At 40.8% G+C, this 21,357-nt stretch overlaps 1 protein-coding gene across 2 annotated transcripts in view; it reads left to right on the top strand.

Moving 5' to 3' along the window:
- The first annotated feature begins 532 nt into the window (after positions 1–532).
- The window catches only part of LOC127979279 (tripartite motif-containing protein 16-like), a 79,665-nt gene continuing 58,840 nt past the window's right edge, over positions 533–21,357 (top strand). The window contains exons 1-7 of one of the 2 annotated variants that reach the window (XM_052584629.1): positions 536–1,135; positions 1,520–1,615; positions 1,726–1,959; positions 2,041–2,188; positions 2,327–2,368; positions 3,105–3,371; positions 3,463–3,685. In XM_052584629.1, coding sequence (XP_052440589.1) covers positions 560–1,135; positions 1,520–1,615; positions 1,726–1,959; positions 2,041–2,188; positions 2,327–2,368; positions 3,105–3,371; positions 3,463–3,476 — 1,377 coding nt within the window. In that variant the 5' untranslated portion in view covers positions 536–559 and the 3' untranslated portion in view covers positions 3,477–3,685. Of the gene's footprint in view, positions 1,136–1,519; positions 1,616–1,725; positions 1,960–2,040; positions 2,189–2,326; positions 2,369–3,104; positions 3,686–21,357 lie in introns of both variants that reach the window. The other variant, XM_052584628.1, reaches the window with a different exon arrangement.

The raw sequence follows: 21,357 nt of genomic DNA, 5'->3' as shown, positions 1-21,357 counted from the left end.
TGTTATTCGATATGGAATGAATATATGGTATGGTAACTTTTTACAGTGCAGTTAAAGAATAAGCTCAAACAGCTTTGAAGATTGTGAGCATGAAACAGCATTCTTAGCTCCAGACCCTGTAATAACATAGCTGGGTTATGGGCATGAGCCAAATAAGGTTTCTTCCAGGATCTCAACACCTCATATCCGGATCTCACCAGGATCTCATGGCATTAGCATCCTTTCAATTTCACTCCTAAAGGAACATATTTAATAGATAAACTAGCTTGTGAGTGAAAAAGTTTCAAACCCGTGTATAATGTCCATGTGCAAGTTACATTCATGTATTACTGTAGTTTTATTTTGTAAAGGTGTTTATCCCACTTTGTGTTATCTCACTAACTCTGAGTTTCTGTATAAGACTGACACCTAGTGGACATTTCAGTATGTTTTCAGATTTACAGACACACTTGTTTTGCACACGTCTCTCAAACACAGAACCAGGAAACTCAGTTAAAAGAAACTGAAACTGTTCTGCTGTTGAGCTATTGTTTGTGTCTGTATTGCTGTAGACAGTGAAATGGCTGAAGCCAGTGTTTTTTCAGTGGAGCAGTTCAGCTGTCCAGTGTGTCTGGATCTCCTGAAGGATCCTGTGACCATTCCCTGTGGACACAGTTACTGTATGAGCTGCATTACAGACTGCTGGGATCAAGAGGATCAGAAGAGAGTCTACAGCTGTCCTCAGTGCAGACAGACCTTCAGTCCAAGACCTGCTTTAGCTAAAAACACCATGCTGGCTGAAGTGGTGGAGAAACTGAAGAAGACCAAACTAAAAGCTGCTGTTCCTGCTGGATCTGGAGACGTGGAGTGTGACATCTGTACTGGAAGAAAACAGAAAGCTGTCAAGTCCTGTCTGGTGTGTCTGGAGTCTTACTGTCAAACTCACTTTGAGCGTCATGAAGAGTTTCGTTCAGGAAAGAGACACAAAGTGACTGATGCCACTGGACGACTGCAGCAGATGATCTGCCAGAAACATGAGAAGCTTCTGGAGGTTTTCTGTCGTACTGACCAGCAATGTGTTTGCATGCTGTGTGCAATGGATGAACATAAAAACCATGAGACTGTGTCAACTGCAGCAGAGAGGACAGAGAAAGAGGTATGAACTGAAATCACACATTTAATGCTGACCCTTCAAGTGTTTCTCCTCACTGCAGTCTCCAGCTGATCATGAGTGCATCATGTGATCTACTCTCCCATTGAGAGTTACTACATGACTACATGGCTCAACTTTACTCACCTTTGACACATCGCTCAAGATTTCTGCTATAACTGTACATGCACCAGAGTTATTGTTTTTGTCCATTACTTCACATTAATTCTTGAATAATGATGATAATAAACATATGCCCTCCTTCATATGTGAGGACTTCATGGAAACTAAATTCAATTAATGATCTTAAAACTCTGAGAAACACTGTAAAGAAGATTTTTTTTTTTGTGTGTGATATGTGAGATTTGCTGTTTTGAATGTCTCCTCCAGAAACACTTGAAGGAGACACAGAGTGAAATCCAGCAGAGAATCCAGCAGAGACAGAAAGATCTTGAGCAGCTGAGAGACGCTGTGGAGTCTCATAAGGTGAGTTTGGAGAAGAAGAGAAGTTTGAGACTCAGTTTGACTCCTCTTTCAGTCCCACTGAAGCCGCTGTGAGGAAGCAGGAAGAGCTGATTGTGATGTGTGTCTAACAGCGCTCTGCACAGACAGCAGTGGAGGACAGTGAGAGGATCTTTACTGAGCTCATCCGCTCCATTGAGAGAAGCCGCTCTGAGGTGACACAGCGGATCAGAGATCAGGAAAAGACTGCAGTGAGTCGAGCTGAAGGACAAATGGAGCGACTGGAGCAAGAGATTGAAGATCTGAAGAAGAGAAACACTGAGCTGGAGCAGCTTTCACACACAGACGATCACATCCATTTCCTGCAGGTAACCCAACTGTAGAGCAGGTTATTGAGGACAGTGTGAGATAATCAGGTCTTTGAGTCGTGTGTGTTGTTATTCCTGCAGAGTCTTCAGTCTCTCTCAGCTCCTCCTGAATCTACAGAAAACATCTCTGACAGTTTCCTCTTTTCTTTTGATGGAGTGAGAGAATCTGTCCGTCAGCTGAGACTCAAACTGGAGGATTTCTGCAAAGAGGAGATGAAAAAGATATCTGGTAAAATATTAGAGATTCATCTGCTCTCTGTAACGAGACAAACATCATCTAATATCATAAAGAAAATGTGAGAAATGTCTAAGGAATAGATCCAGGTCTCATTTTCTCTCTGAGTGTTTATATCTGTTATTTTCTCAGTCAGTAACATTGTTCCCAGGAGCAGAGAGGACTTCCTACAATGTGAGTCACTAACAAACACAATCACACTCACTTTTAGTTCTGTTTGACAGAAGATACATTCATACTGATGTTTACTGTGAATTACTCTTTTTATTTAATCTAAAGCTGTAATCAGATTACTTTATTAATAATAATTAACACTCATTTAACAAACCAACAAACAAATTTAAATATGATGCCCTACAGTTCATCCATCACCAGCAGCATTACAACAACCAATCCTGTACATTTCTAAAAATACAGCTTGATATTTGTCTGTTCTGTCCATGTATCTACAGCTTTCTGTGCTTGTGTGTAAAGGCCTATATGTGAATGTGTTTGCATTTCTGTTTATGCAAAAGAAAAAAAGAACGTATTACTGAATAGAATTAATCAAATTTTGATAAAAAATCACTTTTTTCTTTCAATCTGAACAAAGAGTTTTTACAGTTCAGCTACACAAAAAGATAAAAAGGGATTTTGCTTCACTGTTTTCACTGTTTTCACTGTTGGGCTTTCAACTTTCAAGAAAGTTTGGATAAACATGAAAGTAAGTTGAGAGAAGCAAAACCTGGACATGAAACACTCCAGATGCAAACTTTCAATGTGAGAAGAACAGTTTTTGAAGTGAATTCATGAACATCATAACACAACTCTGATAGATCAAAACACTCTTACATTATTATAGATAAGTTATAAATAAGATAGAAGCTTAACTTTTACAGTTCTTGATTACAGTGTTTTGTTTCTTCATCAGATCGTCATCAGTTCACTCTGGATCCAAACACTGCACATAAACATCTCTGTCTGTCTGAAGGGAACAGATTGGTGACTTACACTTACACAGCTCAGCCGTATCCTGATCATCCAGACAGATTTGATTATTATCGTCAGGTGTTGTGTAGAGAGAGTGTGAGTGGACGCTGTTACTGGGAGCTGGAGTGGAGTGGGACTGGTGTGAATATATCAGTGTCATATAAGAGCATCAGCAGGAAGGGATCTGGTAATGAGTGTGTGTTTGGAGGTAATGATCAGTCCTGGAGACTGTTCTGCTCTTCCTCTAGCGTCTCATTCTGGCACGATAACAAACAGACTAAACTCCCTGTTCCCTCCAGCTGCAGGAGAATAGGAGTGTATGTGGATCACAGAGCAGGAACTCTGTCCTTCTACAGCGTCTCTGACTCAATGAACCTCATCCACACAGTCCAGACCACATTCACTCAACCGCTATATCCTGGATTTATGGTTGGGGATTCAGTCAAACTCTCTGATCTGACAACATAAATACAGACTGTGATTCTCTGTCTATATTGTTAGATTGACAAAATGTGAGCAGAGGTCTAATTACAAGCAATAATAACACACAGAAACAGTCTCGCCCCTTAAAACAGCTCGTTTTAGACAGAATAAGGTTTGAAAATAATAATTATCTACATTTATTTATTTTTTAGCAAAACACTTTATTAACATTACTAACAGAAGTAAACCTTAAAGTACATACTGACAAAAGTGAAAAATCTCTCTTGACCCCTTTAAAACAAAACTAGAGTTGAACTTAACATAAATTATACAATACTATAACTGAGCGAATACTTTTTCATCAGATTAATCTAATATTGATTATACAATAAGTCAAATTCTTTGTCTCTGGAATGGCTTTGTATTTTCATAATCTGATACAGCTGTGCTCTTATTACACACAAGAGGAGCTTTAATAAGATGGACTCAACATTGAAATACAGAAATCTGCATTTTAATAATTGTATTTTTAATCTCGATGATGATTCAGAGAAATGAGGGGCTTCTGAACTGAATTCAGTCAATGTGACACTGTTTTTCTGTTTGTTCTTTCTTTCAACACATTTGCAGTCATCACATCTGATTTTCTGTCATTATGATGTATGGAGTGTAGATTGATGTGAATGAAAAATAAAGGATTTTAGCATTAGACTGCAACATTAAATGAAGGGGTCTGAATATAGTTCAGTGACAGATGTCTGCTGAACTAAAACCATCTCACTGTTTGATTTTATTCTACAGCAGGTTTAAAGTCTCCAGACTGGTTAAAAACAGCAGGCTGCACAAGAAAACATTGTTCACAGAACGTACTAAACTTGATTGATTAATGAAAGTCTCTGTTTCACATTTAAGACATTAAATGCAAAAATAAGGAATAATGAAAGAGTAATACAAAAGTACAAACTGCTCATTCTCAAAAAGACAAATCAAATTCCTCCCAAACTGTGGGAAACACAAGAGGACGAAACTCTTTCACATTTCTGCTTCAGTATTCACGCTGTGAGTGTTTTGTGTGTTCAGACTCTTGTTTGTTGAGCTACAGAAGCCCCTGTCGCTTCAGATCCTCGTAAGTCTTCTTGTTGACCACGTTTCCGCTGGAGTCTTCATATTCCTCCTGCAAGATCAAATATACAGATATTTTCTCTCTCTCTGAACTCACAAACATCCAGTCTGAAGATGTTTCAGCTTGAAATCTTCACTAATCTCTCTCCAAAAGGATCAAATCAAGCCTCTGAAGCAGAGTTTAACAGCTGATGAATGTTGGTTAAAGCAGATGCTTCAGTCGGAGCAGAGCTGAATGTGACTTCACTCAGTGTAATGTGTTTGAGAAGAACTCACCTCTGTGTCCGGCTGCCAGCGCTCTAATGCTTTCTGTGACTTCAGCTTTGACCAGACTATACAGAGTAAAGGGAAAAACACATTTAAGTTCAAGAACAGATACCATTAGGACCATTTTTTAGAGAACTTTTGGTGTTGATTATGAGGAGTCATCAATGTTCATTTATATAAATTTCCAATACATTGTGTAAAGCTCAATGATATTATGTTGTGCTCCATGCAACAATCTTGTCTTTTTTTCCCCCATTTATTAAAATGTGTTCTCCTCTTATCAAAGATTATTAAAATATGTTGGGGACATTTATAAACCCGTTATTTTCTAAGAATAGATATAAGCAAAAAAATAAAAATATATATATTATCTGTATTTGTACCAACAAATAGCTAATACTGCCATGAGTTTGAGCAGAAGGATAGAAATGTCCAACTACAACAAAACTGTTGATTCTGTTAGCAGTTAAATAACAGCATGACTGGAGATGGAAGAATGCTGTGTGATCATTTATTAACAGTAACTCATACTATACACTGCATGAACTGGGTGGTTTGTGTATATCTGTGATGAATTACTGTACTCACGGGACACTGCGTCCTCAATCTGGGTGACATTGGCAAAGTGGGCAGTGTTAGGAATGCCCAAACAGCGCATGCCATGAGCGTGACGCCACTCCTGCAACACAGAAAACCGGGAACACCACAGCTGTTATAGGCTTTTCAATACACCAAACCAGTTACACGTACTTGTTCTTTTACATTTCTGTCTATACTCTACTGTGTAAGACACTAGCTGTTCTAAATTCCCTTTGCATGTTCATGGTGGAAGGACTATTATTATGAATGTGTGCCGCTAGTTGATGTGAGTTCATCATTCATCACCATTTCATCAGGTGTTAATTTGCGTGATTGAATGTAAGTTTATTTAATCATTCCTGATCATAGATCAGCTATGTTTATTTCGTTGTGTTTAAATATTCAGCTTGTGTAATCGAAATTTACATTGTTTATAATGTTGTTATATTTAAGATATACCGTGATTCAAATGTGTATGCTCGCTATTGTTAATCCTCTCATGATGATTCATATATAATGTGACAGTAGCAAGTTTTAGTTCATTACATGTCTGTAATTTACATTTAGCAGATGTAAACTGATGATTGTTTATTCTGTTTATTTCAGAAAAACCACATTTAACACTTTGTGGCCATAATTTGTACAATATCCAGTCTTACTGGAGTAATGTTGTGCCATCTGCTGTGAACCCTAAAATACATCAGATAAAGAGTTGAACAGTGCCCTGTCTCCTGTCACACTTCTTACCGGAGTCCCGTGGTGGATTAGCATCAACACCCCTACCGATCTATTAGTCCTGTTAATTTTGGTCCTTCGAGCCAGATGCTAGACTCACTTTGGTGATATGGAGCAACAGAGCCTGCTTCATTCCCCTGATACGACAAACGGTGTTCGCACACAGGCGAGAGCACGTCAGCTTTCCACACGTCTGCAAGCTTATGATATAGCCTTGCCGAAGTCTCTCATACCAGACCCTGTTCTTCATGACAGTTCATACAACTTACCAAGGACTGATTCTCCAGCAGCGCCGTTTGACCTCAGTGGACAGGCCAAGCCAGTCTCGACTGTGGAGCAGCTGCCCATGGGTGATCTATCGCTGGTGCTGTATGAAGAAGTTTCCGCTATGAGTCATCAGTTGGATGTTGAGAGATCTGTGGGTCATCCTAGCTCTTTAGTAGATCCTCCAGGGTATCACAGCGCATCAGAGTGTGATTCATTCAACAGTGGTGCTGCATCACCCATGTTCCAGGTAGATGTTCAAGCCCAAACTATATCACCACCTGTAGTCAGACCGAAGGCTACTGCAGTCTCATCTGTCCCGTTTCCGCATTTAGGCCAGTAATTTCAAGCTCAAACAGCCCACATTGATATTTCTCAGCAGTCAGATTTGTGGCATGTAAACAAGGCACCCTTCTTGCTGCATATGGTACTACTTCAACATACCATGGTGCTCCCCCCCTATCTGCGCCACATGTAACGCCACAGCAGGGGATTCTATTCAGCACAGCAGATTCTACATGTCAGCTTGCCTCCTCACTGCTACATACCGTTACTTCAGTTATATATATCAGTTACATATATATCAGTTGTATATCAGTTAAAGGCGCACATGCTGAGCCAAGCCACGCGACAATCATTCGCAGTGTCCGACCCGTACCGCCCTCTGCTCAGCCTCCTCTCTACACTCCTGTGCAGCCTGGGTATCCCCCTTCAGTGGTTCGCCAGCCACCACCTCCTTTTCTGGTTTACCAGCCTTTGTCAATTACACCCCAGCTACAACCAGTTCCCATTCCAGCCTTGCCTAAGCTTGTGAACAATAGAGAGGGAGTTCACAGACCTGAAGATGGCCTTGGATACTCTTCTCAATCCTCACACAGAGCTTACAGAGCACTATAAATACAGGGTACTGATGGAGCAGTTGGCTCTTGAGGAAGCTAGGCTGGTTGCACAAGCATGTCGGCATCATCCTGCGCCTTATAAGGCAGCTATGATAGCATTGCAACGGCAGTATGGCCAGCCTCATCAACTGGCACAAAGCGAGATCACAGCCCTGCTGAACTCACCTGATATTAGAGTTGGGGATGCAAAGGCCTTTCAGAGTTTTGCACTAAATGTTGACTTGCTAGTTGGTATGCTGATGTCACTCGAGGGGCCACAGGGAGGAGAGCTCTCTTGTACAGGGCATGTCAATAGATTACTCAGTAAATTGCCCAAACTCTACCAAGACAACTTTATAGAGCATTCACAATTGCGAGGTCTATTGCACACTGACAGCCTCAATCCATATAACCTACATGACCTTGCTGACTGGTTGAAGGTCAAGGCAGAAGCAAAGTGTTTATCTACCAAGATGGTGCAGCGCTACAAGCCAGAGAGAGTACATGTCTCACGTAAGGACCGCCAGTCTGTACCCAAGCCCCAGACTCGGTCCACTGCAGTCTATCATGGCAGTGAACAGCCCATGGAAGCTGGCACAGGACAGTCTATCCATACCAATGCTGCTAATGCTCAATAATCAGCCAGGAGACTGAAGCGTTTGTGTCTGTTCTGTAAGAGTCAGGAGCATTACCTGTCACAGTGTAGCAAAATCACTGAGTGCTCACCTGATCAGATTCTGAAGTGGATAAAGGATGTATCGGAGTATCATCCTTCCTGCAGCAGTCCAGCAGCTTGGAATTGAGGGAAGATAAGAGATTATGGCCCTTCGCACCATCCAACATGACATCAGAGAATTGAAGGGGCAGTCGATATGTTCCACCAAGTGAGACTCCTATCAGAGGATAGACCCCTTCTGAGGTTAATCTGGAGGAATATGCAGAAAGGACCTGCTGGACATCTATGAATGGCAAGTCTTGCCTTTGGGGACGACCTGCAGCCCCTGCTGTGCCACCTTTGTGATGCAGATGCACGTTCGCTGCCAACAGTTCAGGAATGAAGAAGTGTTGCAGTCCATAGAGCAGAGCTTCTACGTGGAAAACTGCCTACAGAGCCTTCCCACTGCTGAGGAAGCCAAGCGACTAATTGACAAGATGAGACCTCTCTTAGCCTCCGAGGGATTTGAATTCAGACAGTGTGCTACTAATATCCCTTCAGTTGTCCAGCACCTCCCATCTAAGGCTCGTTCAGAGAGAATCTAATTGTGGTTATGGCAAAATCATTCAGACCCATTGGAGCCAGCTCTTGGCTTAATGTGGCACTGCCTAGAAGACAGCCTGGGTTACAAGCATTGTACACTAGCAGAGGATCACCCGACCATGAGGTATTTTTATAAGGTCTTGGCAACACAATATGACCCTCTAGGATCCTCCATTCCTTTCACCATACGAGCCAAAGTTCTCGTTCTGAGACTCTGGACCAAACTGAGGGATTGGGACAATCCGAATCTTCCTGCAGACCTGCTGGAGAAGTGGAACGTATGGGAGAATGGGTTGCATGATCTCTGTAAGATCAAGCTTCCAAGGTGCTATCTTCCTGCCAACTTTGATGTGGAGAAATCAAATTTAAGCCTTTATGTGTTTGGCTACTCGTCTGAGGTTGCTTATGGATCGGTGGCTTATCTCCGTGCCGAGCTGCAAGGTAAGATCCACACCACCTTTCTCATGGCTCACTCTAGGGTAGCCCCCAAGTGTCAGCTATCAATGCCACGTCTCGAGGTCTGTGCAGCATTGACTAGTGCTCAGCTTGCACAGTTTCTCAGACAGGAGCTAACTCAACTACGGTGCTCACCTGGATACAGTCTGAGTCCTGTAGATACAAGGTGTTCGTTGGGACAAGGGTGGCAGAAATACAAGTGTTGACTGAGCTCCACTCTTGGTGATACATTGATTCATCGAATAACCCGGCGGACGATATTACCAGAGTAAAGACGCTCATGGAGCTGGCGAACTCTGACATCTGGAGTTGAGGCCCAGAATTCCTCCGTGAACCACCAGACTGTTGGCCAGTCAAGCCCCTTGTAGAGGCCAGAGAAGATACCTCAAAAACAAGGAAAGCCGTATTCTGTGGATGCATATCAGTATACCTCTTGGAGTGCCTTAGTCAACGCGACCTACCGGTCCCTCCATGGGGCGGCCACCCAAGATACTAGTAAAGCATCCTTAGAATAAAGGCGTGCAGAAGCTCTCATCTTAAGTCAATGTCAGGAGGAATCCTTCTCAGAGGAGTTCAAGGCTTTAAAATTAGGGAACCAGGTGCCCGCAGCCAGCCGTCTCAACACACTTGCACCCGAGTTTGACCCTGAGTTCTGTCCAATTCGTGTGGGAGGTAGGCTACAGCGATCGATGTCTTTAGCAAAACCGAGATATACCTAGTGGTTCTAGATCCCCATCATCAGGTGACTAAACTCATTGTTAAGCACTTTGATGAGCGTTTACTCCATCCAGGACCTGATAGGGTCTTCGCAGAGCTACGTTGCCATTTCTGGATCCTAAGGGGCAGGCAAGTCATCAAACGACACCAGAGAGAGTGTGTAACGTGTCAGAAGTGGAGAGCTAAGCCGACTCTACCTATTATGGCTGACTTACCCACAGCTGAGAGAAGCTTTCAAGGAGATGGAGCCCAGACTGCAGGAGTAGCTGGCTAGCTATCAAATTATTTTTAGGATGAATCCTTCCGGCGCACCCCACTTCAGAGGCCAATTTGTAAAGTCTGCACTACGAGTAGTCATCAGGAGTCAGTCTGTGCCTGAAGATGTCTTGCAGACTGATCTGATCGAAGTAGAGGGTATCCTGAACAGCAAGCCCTTGGGATAACGTTTCATCTGACGTGACAGACTTGGATCCAATTAACCCGAATTTGCTTCTCATGGGGCGGCGAGACGCCTTGGTTCCCTAGGTGATCTACACCCCTGAGCCCTTGTCCAAGGGTCGTTGGTGTCATTTCCAGAATACAGAAATCGATCATTTCTGGTCTTACTTTACACAACACTACCTACCGGGTTTCCAGACTCACCAGAAATGGCAGCGGGTAACTCAAGATCTAGCTGGGAACACAGTGGTAATGATAATCGACCCGCAGCTTCCCAGAAGTTTCACTTTCACTAGCCGCTTGCACCACCATTTCATCAGGTGTTAATGTGCGTGATTGAATGTAAGTTTATTTAATCATTCCTGATTATAGGTCAGCTATGTTTACTTTTTTTTTTTTTTTTTTCAGCTTGTGTAATCGAAATTTACATTGTTTATAATGTTGTTATATTTAAGATATACCATGATCCAAATGTGTATGCTCGCTATTGTTAATGCTCTCATGTTGATTAATACATAATGTGACAGTAGCAAGTTTTAGTTCCATTACATGTCTGTAATTTACATTTAGCAGATGTAAACGATGTTTGTTTATTCAGTTTATTTCAGAAAGACCACATTTAACACTTAGTGGCCATAATTTGTACAATATCCAGTCTAATTGGAGTAATGTTGTGCCATCTGCTGTAAACCCTAAAATACTTTAGATAAAGATTTGAACAGTGCCCTGTCTCCTGTCACACTTCTTACCGGAGCCCTGTGGTGGATTAGCATCAACACCCCTACCGATCTATTAGTCCTGTTCACTAGCAGGTATTTTATTTCATGATAAGAGTAGATCTCTCATTAGCGTACAATTAGACCCGAGTAAAGGTGCCAGAAAACATCTGGAAACTTCATTAAATGTCAGTAAAATCACTGACTTAATTGTAAACTGAGATCCTGCTTGATTGATACATCTGCTGGAGGAGGATCATTTTTCTTGCAAACTTCTGCAAAGTGTCTCTGGAAGGCTTTGGGTCCTCTGTACGTGTAATTCCCACAGATCTCACAGTTGTAATTGATGTTCAGGCCGTGCAGCTTGTACAGCCAGTATGGAATCGGCTAAAGACAAAAAAAAGACAAGGTTAATGACACACTAGAAGTGTTTTAACACTAGAGCTGTGTGAGGTTTGAAATAGTGAATAGTGAGTTAAAATACTAGAAATGTTATGTACAAAGACCCAAGTCTTAATGATCACTACTGTTTATTATGTTTTTGGAGTATTATCTGAATGTCTAATTTGAATTAAAAAAAACAAAACAGTTTTCTGATTCAATCTCTGATGAACACTATAAATAACTACAACAGATCTAAATGCACCTTTCCGTCCCAGCCGAGCGGCAGGTTTTTGGGGTTGTATATGATCTCATTGTCTTCGTCTTCACTCTCGCTCTCGCTGGGCTGCTCTTCATCCTCTTCGTCTCGCTCCTCTCCTGTGCGCGCCTGCTTCCTCTGGACGTTCTCATGGGTCAGCTGCCTTTGCTCCTGCAGCACACAATGAAAACACACACACGCTTCAGCATCACTGCAGACTATTCACACCAGCGGCACCAAGCCAAAACCACTCGTTAAAAAAGACAATTAGTAGAGAAAACACTGAAATACATATTGAAGAGGATTTACTCAAAAATAAAAAAAAGATCTGACACTAGATCTATTCCAACAATTCAATGTGGTTGAATTTTCTATTTCTAATGGAAAAAATAAACAATGTTTATGATTTATCACCTCCCATCAATGTTTAACATCTTTTGCAGGGTCTTTATTTTATAAGACATATCTAAATATGGATTAGAAAAGATTTACATACTTGCTTCCTAAGATATCACACCTATTTACAGATGCCATTGTAATGATATAATCAATGTTATTCACTTCATCTCTCAGTGGTTTGTAATGTTGTGAATGTGTATATATTCACTATGAATATTTTACAAATATTATAGTATAATGTGAAATGAGAGGATACTAAACATAAAACTACAGCAGACAGACGGCTTAACGCGAAAATCTCCACATATTCATAAATCTGAGCTTCAAGAAAAGCAAATTTTATTTTATTTATTTATTTATTTTAATCCAAGTAATATCAATCAAACTGCAGTTGGGTTGCATTGATTAAGTAATAACTTAAAAATTATAGGTGACTTACAAAATTAAAGTTCATTGAAAGAATGTGTTTTTATATAGCCTAATAAAAGATCAGACATCTGATTGATCTGGTCTCTCAGCTGATGAACAGAGAAAAGTTTATTTATCAAATAGACAACAATACAACATGAAGCAATTATTACAGCCAATCAGATGTTATCATGATCATTTACATAAATTATGCAATGCTTGTGAACAAGGCAGAATGTACTCAAATATACAATCATGATAATAATAAGTAATCATATCAGGGATATCACATTTTTTCTTGCTCATTGTTACTCATTGCGCATGGTACTGTGATGACATGTGTCTAATGGTAAGACTATATTTAACTGTACAACATTAGCCTTGTTTTAACACCTGCTAAATGTGTCCATGTAAATTAAAATATATCTTCTAAAGGTACTGTCAAAATAAATAACACAAAGTTCCCTCCTCATAAAGAGCATCTGTTTTGTGAGCTCAAAATGACTGAATCGTAAGTCAGTCGTAATGACGACATATTGCAGTAATAAAGATATACTCATAAAAACCGGCTGCATAGGCATGGGGCAGATGAGGTCTCAAACCCCCTCCCCTATTCAAAGGGGCTCCACGTTTACATGATTCACTTCCTTTACACCTCTTTCAAACCACCTCTCTTCTCTATCTAGGATTCTCACTTCTGGGTCATGACAATTGTAGACTGCAGAAGACTGCCAGATCCTGCTCAGAAGAATTTATACATCTATGCTGCACCATGCGTCGATAAAGTAGATGTTGTGTTTCTACTATGTATAAATCCTCACACTCCTCACTACACTTAACAGCATATACAGCATTACTTCTTTGATGTTTGGTAATACGATCCTTGGGAAGGACCAAACGTTGTCTCAATAAATAAAGAGGTATCTTATGCTTGGAGAAAACACTTCTGAACCTCTCAGGTACTCCAGCCACATAAGGGATAACAACTTGTTTGCTTGTTTTTTGGAAATGATGTCTCCTTTGTTCTGTTTCATCTCCCTTTTTAATTTTGTATGAGTTTAAATAAATGTCCAATTTTGTTTGTTTAATGTGATTATCCGCTCGATGTTACAAGGTGTGAATCACACTCAGGTTTTGTTCTGTACACTAGATCAACAACAACAACACACAGACAAACGAATACATAAATAAAAAATAGATAATAATAAAATAAACAAATACAAATATGTAAATATAAATAGACAAATACTGACAAATAATTTCAAAACTAAATAAACTGTATGAACAGTTGTGCTATAGCTGACAAAATTGAATAGAGTGAGATGCAGGGAAGTACAAGGATGGAGGTAGTAACAAACAAATATAATATTATTGCACATTTTTATTGGGAAGAAACGGTTCATGAGGTAAATTAGCCTTGGGGGGGTGACTGTTCTTGTGCCTGGTTGTCCTGTGGCTCTGAAGCACCGGTCAGATGGTTAAAAAAGGGGATAACTTGGATGTGAGGGATCCAGGGTGATTTTCTGAGCCCGTTTCCTCACTCTGTATGCATACAGTTCTTGAAGGGTGGGCAAGGGAGCACAAATAATCCTTTTAGCAATCCAAACCATTTGCTGTAGTCTTCTGATGTCTGATTGTGTAGCTGAACCAAACCAGACAGTTATTGAAGTGCACAGGACAGACTCAATGACGGCTGAGTAGAACTGTTTCAGCAGCTCCTGTGGCAAGTCAAACTTCCTCATTTATATCCACTGAATTAACGTGCTCATAGAAGAAATCAATCAGAATGAGCTTTATTGCCAAGTATGCTTGCGCATACAAGAAATTTGTTTTAGTGACATAAGCTTCCAGTTCACAGAGACAACAACATCACACACAGACAAAAACAAATAAATAAACAAACAAATACAAATATCTAAATATAAATAGACAAATATTTAAAAAAATAATTTGAAAGATAAATAAATTGTATGAACAGTTTTGCTATAGATGATAAAATGGGATAGAGTGAGATGCAGTGATGTACCAGGATGGAGGTAGTAACAAATAAATATAAGATTATTGCACATTTTTATTGCATAAAGTGGGGAACATTTAACTGTCCCACGATGACTGCATCATCCACAGATCTGTTTGCTCAGTAAGCAAACTCCAGGGGATAGTCTTATCTGTAAATGGTAGAAATTGATAAAAGGAAGTATTTGTCCTTCTGGTTGTAGTCCAGGAGTCTTTGAATACAATCCTTGGGCAGTTGCTTTGTGCTATGCACCGAAGCAAACTCTATCCAGCACTTTCTCAAGCCAGGATTATTTAAGAGAACAGCCAATATCATGTGGTTACTTAAACTGAAGCCCCTCTTCTTCTTCTTCTTCTTCTTCTTCTAATAACTTTTTGTGGCGGATGGCAAACCAACTTTTGGTGCATTTACCGCCACCGACTAGACTGGAGTATAAAGCACTGATATGCAGATGACAAAAAAAAAGAAAACAAAAGGTATATATATATATATATATATATATATATATATATATATATATATATATATATATATATATATATATTAAATTATATTAATTATTCCTATTTCTTTAATGTATTTTATAATGGCACCATATATTCTTCTTTGTTCTGCATTTTCGTTCAAAAGACTTATCACATTGAATGATTCAACACCCATTGTTTTTAACTTCATTAATGAGTTTTAACCTTTCTTTTCCATATTTTTTTTTACATTTCATTAATACATGTTCTATAGTTTCGGGCTGATAACAATAAATACATTTACCTCATTCATGTTTTGTAGCCCCTCTTACTCTGCTACTTTCTCTTTTATATATAAGGTACAGGTGCTACTGGTGGCCCCTTGTGGATGGGATGAACATAGCACTGACAATAAGGACAAGTAAATCATGTGACAGACAGGGACTGTTACAGAGGTATTAATGGTTGTTTAATATCCTTATTCAGTGTGTTCATGGCGTGATTGTACATGACTTTGTCCCCATATTTTATAAGCATAAAATAGACTGACAAAGTTGTCTGAGTTTTGCCGTAAACCATGGCTTATCATTGTAGAATGTTAAATAAGTTCTGTTAGGAATGCATATATCCTCACAGAAACTGATATAGGATTAGTTTGTCCAGATCGGTGGTAAGCCACTTCAAAAACACTCCAATCAGTTGAGGTTGAAACAGGATTTTAAAGTTCACTCTGTTTCATTGGTCCATCTATTTAAAGTCTTTACTACAGGTTTTTGCCTGTAGGTTTGTATAAGATGAACCAGGCAGTGATCACAGAGCCCCAAAACTGTTTGTGGAACAGAGTGATATGCATCTTTTATTACTATGTAACAGTGAGTGAGTATATTGCTGTCTCTAGTGGGACATGTAACATATTGTCTGTATCTTGGCAGTTAATGGGAAAGTTTTGCTTTATTAAATTCCCAGAGAATGCTTAAAACAGAGTCCAGATGTTTTGTCTTTCTGTCTCTGTGATCTGATCAGCAAGTTTCTGTAAAGCTGAGCTCACATGCGCTTGCGGAGGAATGTAAACACTCACAAGAATGATTGAGTGAAACTCCTGCAACGAATAGAACAGCTTGTGCTTCTAGATCAGGACAGCACATCTTCTTTAACAGAGTTATACATCTATACACCACCTTTCATTGATGTAAAAGCATGTCCCACCCCCACATAATTTCCCCATTGATTCTTTGTCGCAATCTGCCCTAAACAGCTGAAAGCCAGGCAGATGGAGCACACTGTCTGGAATGGCTTCATTCAGCCAGGTTTCTGTGAAAGACAGAGCAGCAGAAGTGAGAAATCCTTATTTGTCCACGAGAGCAGAAGAAGTTTGTCCGTTTTGTTGGGTAGAGAGCAGTGATTTGCCAGATGAATGCTAGGCAATGCTAGGAAGCGTTCAAAATCAAGCTTTCTGTTCACAAAAACAGCAAAACAACTGGAGAACAAAGCACCTCGGCTGCCATGTGCGGTGCCATCAGGACACTTAATCAATCTCCCTTCTCTTAATCTTCACCCATGTATCGTCCACAAATCTGAACCAGTGGCTTGGATTCGCCCCACTATATACGTGGCCAAAGTTTTTCTTCCACTTCCTACATGTAGGGATCGGCCACTAAATGTGATACAGGGGGAGCAGTAACACCATCTACTCTGGCATGTGTTACACATCTAATCTCGTAATAATATGATTGCTCACTCTAGAGGTCTATTGGTCATGTGACTTTTGTGGATATATTTGCCAGAGTAACTTCCTGTTTTTATAACTGATAATGGTGTTTGGATAAACACCGAAAAATCTTTTAAGCTTTTTTAAGTCCAGTGATTTTAATAAAAAATATATATATTTTTGGAATGTTTTAACACCTAGATGGTTTAGTTTATCTACACAGACAGATGGAAATATACTGGAAAATATAATTCAATATATTAATACATTTCCATATATGGGAAACTCATGCTTATGTTTTTCAGTATATTGCAATATATTCATGCACCATTTGTGGCTGTATATTGATACAAAACACAAATATATATATATATATATGTATGTGTGTGTGTGTGTGTGTGTGTTTGTGTGTGTGTGTGTGTGTGTTTAAAAACACATATAGCAATGAATAAAAAAAAAAACTTGGCATCCAGAGCTCTTTGATTCGAGTAATTTTTGCAAAGAAGAGAAGACTTTCCTCCACACTAGGATCAGTTATTTGAAAGCTATTGATTGTTCTCAGCCTCGTAGAAGCTATCAATGACAGTATTAAGTGTGCTGCTGAATAAGTCAAGAGGTGAAATAGTGGCATCCAAAAAAAAAAAAAGGCTTTGCCCTTTCCTTAATTTCTGTGAGTCACAGATGCCTCTCTGTAACAAAGAGGACAGCCATTGCATGACTGATAGCATGAGCCATTTGTTTGTTTGTGCAGAGGTTGAGATCCATCTCTGAATCTAATCTCTCACAATGGTCCAGTCGTGCACCCCATGGTTCTGACCTGCCTCTGTATATGCCTTGCCATATGATCTCTTCAGAGCAAAATGGAGAAACTTCGAGTTAACTCTAAAGCATGATTTGAATACCGCACTTCCAGTCTGATGGTACTTATGGAGACATGACTGCAACAGGATATTCCTGACGCTTCGGTGGAGTTGAACGGTTTCTCGGTTGTACGGATGAACAGGAATGCGCAAGACTGGAAAAGCAGAGAAGGTAGGACTGTTTGTGTACGTGAGTAATGCCTGGTGCAAACAGTACACAATTAAAGAGACAATGTGCTGCCCTGATGTTGAAAATTTATGTTTAAGAATGAGGCCTTTTTATCTCCTGAGGGAGTTTGTCTGCATGGTTGTTTGTGCTGCTTGTGTCCCTCGTAGCCGCAATGCAGCAAGAGCAGCAGCCTGTATCATGGATTGTGTTCACCAAAAACTACAACTTACACCAGAGGCACCTCTATTCATTTTAAGTGATTTCAATCTCTGCAAGCTTGAACTTTCCTTGGCAGGGTTTGAACAATATGTGAAATGTTGACTTCCTGTTTGTTGCTGCTGCGTAATTTTTTTTCAGACTATTTAAAAACTATTCAACAATTTTTTGACCATCTTAAAAATCTATTTTGTACACCAAAATTTTTGATCCTATAACGTGTGAATATATCCTCTATCATATCCTACAACAAAAAGCAATCAGAGCACCTTGTTATCACTAGTTTTATTTTGATTTCCTGGGTCTGCTGTATGGAGTTAATTGTTATTAACAAAAGTTTGGAGCAGGGGCACACCCCAAATAATCACCTGTGTTGTGGCACCTATTCGCTTCTAATTCTTCTGTACCACTTTTTGAAGTCAGTCAAATTATAAACAGTATTTGAAACACGAGCAAACCACGATCTTCATTTTAAATGTTTACTTCCAAAACAAAAACAAAAAAAAAAAACGTTACATGGTACGCACGGTCAAAAAACTGTGTTGCTTCCAACGTCTCTAACTTCAAAACTAAAACTAAACACATCCAATCACTTGCATTGTGACGTAGTGCGATCTGACTGGAAGCTCAAAACAGTTAAATGTAAACAGATCTACACATTACTAAGTATGCATTTTAAACCAAAATATATCTTATGAATTTTAATAAAATATTTTCTTATTAATTTTACTAAATTATTATTTCAGATTATCTAATCTCTATATGGCTCTTACATTATCCGGCCCCTAATTGGTTAGGCAGGAGGACTAAGCAATTATAAACTTAAACACTGAGAGCCAAACAATTTCTAAATGTCCATAAACTATCAACTTGTTTCTTCTTTCTTCACTCTTCTGACGTTGCCTCTTCCAATAAGCACAGTTTGTTTATAGGTCTTTCCAGAGTGTTGGTCTTGGTCCTTATCTTCACTCTTCGTACTGTTACACTGGAGTCCGGGAACGTTTCAACTACCCTTCCCATGAGCCAGGAGTTCCGTGGGGAAGAACTATCCACTATTAACTCAACATCTCCCATCATGAAGTTTCTTCTTGGCTTAAGCCATTTCTGGCGCTCCTGAAGAAGTGAAAGGTATTCACGTGTCCATCTAGTCCAAAATAAATCCACAAGATGTTGAACTTGCTTCCATCTCTTTCTTTTGTACATGTCATCTTTGCTGAAAATCCCTGGAGGCATGTCGGGTTGAGATTTCAACAGCATTAAGTGATTGGGTGTTAGAGGTTCTACGTCATTCACATCATCTGAAATAGTTGTAAGCGGCCTACCATTGATGATGCTTTCGACCTCACACATTATTTTCAGAAGACAATCATCATTCACTGCTTGCTCTTTCAAAAGGGAATTAAGGATTCTTCGCACAGTCCGAATTTGTCTTTCCCAAATCCCGCCTTGGTGCGAAGCAGCTGGGCTATTGAATATCCATTTTATTCCCTTTGGTTGCAAGGCCTTTTCAATTTTGTCATTATCCAGCCGTTGAATGGCTTCTCTCAACTCTCTTTCAGCGGCCACAAAATTTGTGCCGTTGTCAGAACGCATGATGGTAACTTGACCTCTCCTGCACACAAAGCGACGAATTGCATTAATGCAGGAGTCTGTGTCGAGGCTATCTGCAAGTTCAATGTGCACTGCTCTGAGAGTGAGACAAGTGAACATCACGCCATACCTTTTGATGGTACTCCGGCCCCGCTTGACATCAAACGGCCCAAAGAAATCAACACCGGTATTTGTAAAAGGAGGTTTATCTGGCAAGAGCCTATCATCAGGGAGGTTTGCCATCTTTTGCTCACCAACCTTTCCATTAATCCTACGGCACACTGTGCATTTGTTGATTATCTTTCGAATTGCAGAATTTGCTTTTGGGATCCAGTACCTGCACCTCAGTTGTGCCAAAACATAACTGCGTCCGCAGTGTCCTGTTCTTTGGTGTATGTCTCTCAAACTCAATGTAGCAACTCTGCTGTGCTTTGAAATAATTGCTGGATGTTTCGCGTTTTCTGGCATGGCAGACTTGTTGAGTCTTCCTTCTTCTTCTTCTTCTTTCGTGTGTCGTCATCAAATGTCCAGCTCAGTAGAACTCAGCCACGTTCTCATCTCAGGTCCCACGTCGAAGAGGCCGGCCTCCAAAGGTGGTTTATACAGTGGACAGGTGGTGATTATGTGCTCAGCGGTCTGCTCTGGCTCCCCACACTCACACACTGCTCTGTCCTCCAGGCCCCACTTCCTCATCGATGCTTTGTAACGTCCCACCCCAGTTTGCAGGCGGTTTAGCAGAGTCCATTGCCGACGTGGCAGATCCTCTCCTTCAAGACCGCCTCCAGGGTCAAAGATGTAACGGTGGATTCGTGAGGGTCCTGCTGACTCCCACTCCTGCTTCCAAGCTGCCGCGAGCCATGCCTCTGTAGACAGGTCTTCAGGGATGGACCTGAGCAGGTCTTGTGCCGCCTTGTTGTACGGGTGGCGGGACTTCAGTCTATGAGGAGGCAGTGCTGTTGTGGTGGTATTGTGCAGGATATGCCAGTTGCATCTTTGGGCTTTCCTTGCAAGAGCGAGGGTAGCAGCCTCTCGTCGGACGCCGGCCGGGGCAATTCCTGCTAGTGTTGGCAGATGGTAGACAGGGGTAGAATTCAGGCAGCCAGTTATAGTCCGAAGGGCGGTGTTTATGGCAGTGTCGAATTTCCTGGCGTGTGGGCTTCTGCACCAGGCTGGGGCACAGTATTCAGCTGTGGAGAAAACGAGAGCTACTGTTGATATTCGAAGCACCTTGGCAGTTGCACCCCAGCTAGTACCAGCAAGACGTTGAATTATTGCCACCCTTGATGACACTTTGGCCGTCACTTCTTCAAGGTGTTGTTTGAATGTTAGAGATCTATCCAGGCGTACGCCAAGGTACCGTGGGGCTTGCTGGAACTCAAGACGCTTGTTATTAACGAATATGTCCAGTTCCCGTCTGGCCTCACTGTTGTTCAGGTGGTAAGCTGCTACAACTGTCTTGCCGATGCTGAGCTGTAGATGCCACTCACGCAGGTAGGCTGCCAAGGTGTCCATGTCCTGGTTTAGGCTGGCCTGTATCTGCTCCCATGTTTGTTGTCTCATCATAATGGCCAGGTCGTCAGCGTAACCATATTTCCGGGATGTTGTTTCCGGTAAGTCATGGATGTAGATATTGAATAACATCGGTGCAAGGACAGATCCCTGCGGAACACCATTCCTCAGCCTTCTAAGCCTGCTGTATTGACCGTCACTTGTCTTTAAGGTGAAGCTGCGGTTCTTCACCATCTCAATGATGAACTTCACCATGTGCCGGTCGGGAATGATCTATAGTAGATTTAGGTGGAGTCCGCGGTGCCAAACGGTATCGTAAGCGGCTGTAAGATCAAGCAGCACTACTCCAGCCTTCTGTTTT

This window comes from Carassius gibelio, chromosome B19 (assembly GCF_023724105.1).
Source record: "Carassius gibelio isolate Cgi1373 ecotype wild population from Czech Republic chromosome B19, carGib1.2-hapl.c, whole genome shotgun sequence".
Taxonomy (NCBI): domain Eukaryota; kingdom Metazoa; phylum Chordata; class Actinopteri; order Cypriniformes; family Cyprinidae; genus Carassius; species Carassius gibelio.
Note: the sequence above shows the minus strand (reverse complement) of the source record. Positions and strands in the feature narration are given on the sequence as shown.